The sequence below is a fragment of the Poecilia reticulata genome, unplaced genomic scaffold, assembly GCF_000633615.1.
Source record: "Poecilia reticulata strain Guanapo unplaced genomic scaffold, Guppy_female_1.0+MT scaffold_631, whole genome shotgun sequence".
Lineage (NCBI taxonomy): Eukaryota > Metazoa > Chordata > Actinopteri > Cyprinodontiformes > Poeciliidae > Poecilia > Poecilia reticulata.
In genome coordinates, this window is record NW_007615380.1 from 1 (window position 1) to 5023 (window position 5023).

General features: G+C 46.2%; 1 protein-coding gene across 1 annotated transcript; it reads left to right on the plus strand.

The window, feature by feature from the left end:
• Window positions 1–771: 771 nt before the first annotated feature.
• On the plus strand, window positions 772–4738 carry slitrk6 (SLIT and NTRK-like family, member 6; the record flags this gene model as incomplete). The annotated part of the gene is made up of 1 exon (XM_008403450.2): window positions 772–4738. A coding segment is annotated over one exon (2574 nt), but the record flags the coding sequence as incomplete, so codon positions are not given.
• Window positions 4739–5023: the final 285 nt, after the last annotated feature.

Here is a 5023-nt window from a genome sequence, read left to right on the forward strand (position 1 = left end):
TTTCTCTTTTAGTTCGTTGCGCAACTCCCAAGAAATTAAGCAAGCCCAGAGTTCTATAGGCCGTCTACAAAAATCAATGAAAAGTAACTAAAACTATCCTAAAAGGACGAATCTACAAAATCAAAAGGCCTATTTAACATTTTAAGGTTATATCATCTATTCGGCCACACAATTAACAAAAAGAAAATGACCTTTTAATTAATAAGACCATTTTTTAATAACTAATACACAAATTGAGTGGGCGTGTCGCCACTGCATTTCTATTTCTGAAAAAAATAACAAAGTACGTAAATCAACGACTCACCGTCGAGCGGTCGACAGAAAACACCCAATTTAATCCTTCAGCCGTGTTAATAAGGCTCGATCCAGTCTTATTCTTCCATATGTTTAGAAGAYGCCAAGATGAGCAGCTAGCCACAGCGACAGCAGCCAAAGCAATTGAGATCCGAGTCACCTGTGACCCGGATCTTAAAGTGTGCTGTCAGTTTGACCTGCCAAAATAAAATRCGGGTTGATTATTTTGTGCAGGTTACACTTGCACAAGGTCTCTTGCAGGAGACAAACCTTTCCAGCGTTACAGATATGCATTTAAATGAGTTGGTGAATTTGTTTATTTTAAGGCTTTCCTGAATTGTGCCGTAATCCAATACAGAACCACTTGTTTTCCCTACATGCATATAATTACCTCATAAAGACATGTTTGAACTCGATCTGTACATTACTCAGTAGAAACTATGTTTTGGAGCATGGTAATTATAACAATAATGTTTTAAACAATCATGTTTTAATTACCAAGTCTTTTTATTTGTGTCGGAAGCAAATGTACTTAAACCACTTCTTTTCCTCCTCTCCTTTCTGTCTCCACAGATATCCAGGTCCAAAATGCAGCCCTGGATCATTTTTATCGGCTTGTTTCTGTCGGCAGCTCACAGCCAAGATATCTATCCCTCAAAGGCGTCGTCTTCCATCAGCGAGTCGTGTGAGTCTCTGTGCTCCTGTGAGGCAAAGGACGGCGTCCTTCATCTCAACTGCGAGCAGAGGAACATCAGCAAAATCTCCCAAATCCAAATCCCGTCAGGTGTCTCCTTCCATCTGAACCTTTACAAAAATGACTTAGTGGAGCTCCGAGTGGAGGAAATGGAAGGGCTTAGGGGCGCCCTTTCTCTGCACATCGGGGGTAATAGCATACAAGAGCTGGAGCCAGGGGTCTTTAACACTCTCGGTTCGCTGAAAAAGCTCCACATAAATAGCAATTTTCTTGTCACCCTGAAAGAGGACACTTTCCAGGGTCTGATAAATCTAGAGTTTCTTCAAGCCGACACAAATTTCATCCGGATCATCGAGCCAGGGGCATTCAACAAGCTGATCCGCCTCAAAGTCCTCATCCTCAATGACAATTCCATCGAGTTTTTACCCAGCAACATCTTCCGCTTCGTGCCGCTCACTCACCTCGACCTACGAGGCAACAAACTCCAGACGCTGCCATACGTGGGCTTTCTGGAGCACATCGGGCGCATCATGGAGCTCCTCCTGGAGGACAATGACTGGATCTGCGACTGCGACGTCCTCCATTTAAAAACCTGGATGGAGAACATGAGGGCGCAGTCGGTCATCAGCGAYGTGGTGTGCAGCTCACCGCAGCACCTGAAGGGAACCATTCTGGCTAAAGTCAAACGGGATGTTCTGTGTCCGTTCCACAAAGACCTCCCGCTGGAGGGACCGCCATCAATGGATATGGTTGTTACGCCATCGTCCAAGGTGGCTCAGATTCCCAAACAGACACCCTCCCATGTTCCCGACAGTCCCTGCATGGAGCACTGTTCATGCCACAATCACCCGGAGGCTGGGTTATTGATGCACTGTCAGGACAGAGGTATTCAGAAGGTGTCTGATATCGGAATACTTCAGGAGAGCCCTACTAAGTTGGTTATGACAGGAAACATGATCCAGAAACTCTTTAAGTATGACTTTGTCACATACGACAGGTTGGAATTGCTCAACCTGGCCAACAACCGCATCGACTACATCGATAACGAAACATTTCTCAGCCTGAGCAGCTTGAAAAAGCTTCACCTGAACGGGAACAGGATCGAAAAGCTGTTTTCCACCATGTTCGTGGGCCTTCACAACCTGGAGTCTCTATACCTGGAATACAACCTCATCAAGGAGATTGCACCAGGCACATTCAACCCCTTGCCCAAACTGAAGCTGCTGTCACTGAACAACAACCAACTGAGCTCCCTTCCGGCTCAGATCTTCCGCAACGTTCCCCTGGTCAAATTAAACCTGAGGAAGAACCTGCTCATGCACCTGCCGGTGAGCAACGTGCTGGATCAGCTCAACGTGCTGGAGCAGATCTATTTAGAGGACAACCCCTGGGACTGCAGCTGCGACCTGCTCAGTCTCAAGCAGTGGGTGGAGAAGCTTAAGACAGACACGGTGGTGGGCTCTGTTCTGTGTGAAACCCCCAAGAAGGTGAAGCAGACGGAGCTGAGGAGTCTTCGCCACGAGATGCTCTGTCCTGGGTTGGAGACGTCCACMGTCACGCAGGGGACGCCTGCAAACAAGAGTCTCATGGACTCCCTAACCGACAACATACCGCTCTCAGTGCTCATCCTCAGCTTCCTTATCTTTGTCCTCATGATCATCTTCTGCTCGGCTGGATTGGTGGTCTTTGTGGTGCACCGTAGGCGGAGGAGGGCAAAGAAAAAGGCAGCGGAGGAACCAGCACGGGAAAACACCAGCACCACCTCTCCAATCCATTTACACTACAGCATGTATGGGCAGAAGACCACCCACCACACCGTGACCCAGAGGACAGGACCCGGTTCCTTATACGAGGACAGATCTCACAGCCCCATCGTCCAGATCTGCCGGAACCCCACCTACTGCTCCCAGCACAAGGGCCACGAATCAGATCTGGATTACAGTCTGGATGATCCAAAGCACCATGTCTGCCGGAGCATCATGGAGAAGGAGAACACCTCCCCACTGACGGGAAACCCCAAGTTCAGGGCCATAGCTGAGGAGCGGCCGGGTGACTTCATGACCCTGGGGACTCCCAGCTCTCTGTACAGGAACATCCTGGAGAGAGAGAAGGAGCTGCAGCAGCAGCTCGGAATAACCGAGTACTTCAGGAAAAACCTGCCGCAGCTGCAGCCTGCCATGGACATGCAGGTCCCAGGGCACCCGGAGGAGCTAAAGCTAATGGAGACGATAATGTACACTAGACCACGCAAGGTCATGCTGGAACAAACCAAGAACGAGTACTTTGAGCTCAAAGCTAACTTGCACACGGAGCCGGACTACTTGGAGGTTCTGGAACATCAGACTGCGTTTAACTGAGCTGACATATCATGTCTGAACCAAGTGCCTTGGCCTGTTTGCCCCCTCTATTTTCCACAGTGTGAAATGTATAAACATAAAAATATGATAGATAGATATATATATAGATATATATATACACACAGGCACATGTTTATTGTAGCACAGAATGTATCTTTCCGTTTCTGCTCATCTGTTAGAGGTGGAATATTCTAGAGATGCACCGATCAGGCTTTTTCCGGCTGAGACCAATTTCTGTTTTACTCTGTGCCAAATTTTATCTTACACTTAAGAGGAAATCTGATGTATGTCATCAATAAAAACAATTCAATTAAGTTTTTTTTTTTCACCTTACCTGTATTTGAACCTGCTGATGGAGGGAAAATCATTTAGTTTTTATCTCTTGCCAACTGATCGGTGCATCCCTACTAAGCGTTTTCAGCCAAATCAAACCTGGAAGAAGCTGTGGCCGTCTACAGAGCAGGCCTGGGTTAAAACCCACGCTGAAATCCACTCAATCAGCTTTTTACATGTGATTAAATTTTCATGCTCCTACAGCAGCCGAGCGAATTGATCCACGCAGCACAACTCCCCCCCTCCTCCCCCCCGAGTCGGCCTCCTCCCAGGATAAAGCAGATGTTTGGAAAGAATTGAGTGAATTTCAATCAGTGCTTGACCCAGAATTCCGCTTAATCAGTCTATCCCGATTCTGGCCGTGACCTGATTACACCCCCCCTCTTATCAGCCCCCCCATGAGAGCAGCTTTAACGCTGGAACCGGAGTTCTCGTTGTGCCGTAGAGTCAGCAGTTCGTACAGCCAAGTACACTGAAAAAAAAAACACAAAAAACACAGCGATAGGAGCAAGGTTCTCCTCCTGACAGATGATTGATCCAGCGCGCTGCAGAGCTGCAGTCAGAGGAACTTTATTTTTATACAGACTRAGGCAGATCAGTCAGAAAGTGGAGTACAGTACCTACAKGACTTGTACAAAACGCATTGCACTATTTAAAATGCCATAAGATGGTGCATGACAATCAACTAGAGTCCTGCTGAAACGGTTTAGTTTTCATTTCTGCCAGAAACGAGCCGCTCATCATGCACTCATTTCATGTGGGAGACCGACGCCATTATTTTTCTGTTGAAATCATTTAAAAAAAACAGCCAGGAACAGTTGAGGACAGAGACATTTGCAGAGTGGACCGGATTTACGTTCCCTGTTTTCAGAAACAGCTCATGTAAGCACACTCTCTGTAGCTTTTCTACTTTAACTAGATTGACTTATTTATTCTGTATATTTTGTATATACTTCTGTTCCATTTTATCTTTGGGTTTTGTGTGCCTTCAGTGCTGTACAGAATATAAACAGAAGTTGTATCTGAAAGAGGAAAAATAAAGAATTGCTATATGATGTGACTGCAAATTGTCTGCTTCTCAGCAGTGCTCCGCCTCCTCACTAATTAACACACCAGGTAACCTGGACTGCAATACTATGACTTTTTCTCGACATGTTTTATCTGTCCTCTGCAGTGCTTATGGATATTTAGGTGGATGTACATGTTTAAGCTACATTTTCTTCTTTTTCCTGCTGTGGAATAATTCCACCCCCCACCGATTGGAGCAAGCGTAGTCTTTAATCACACTGCAGAGCCTTCAGAGTTCTTTCCTTTTCTCCATTTCGTCTGCAGATCCTCTCATTTT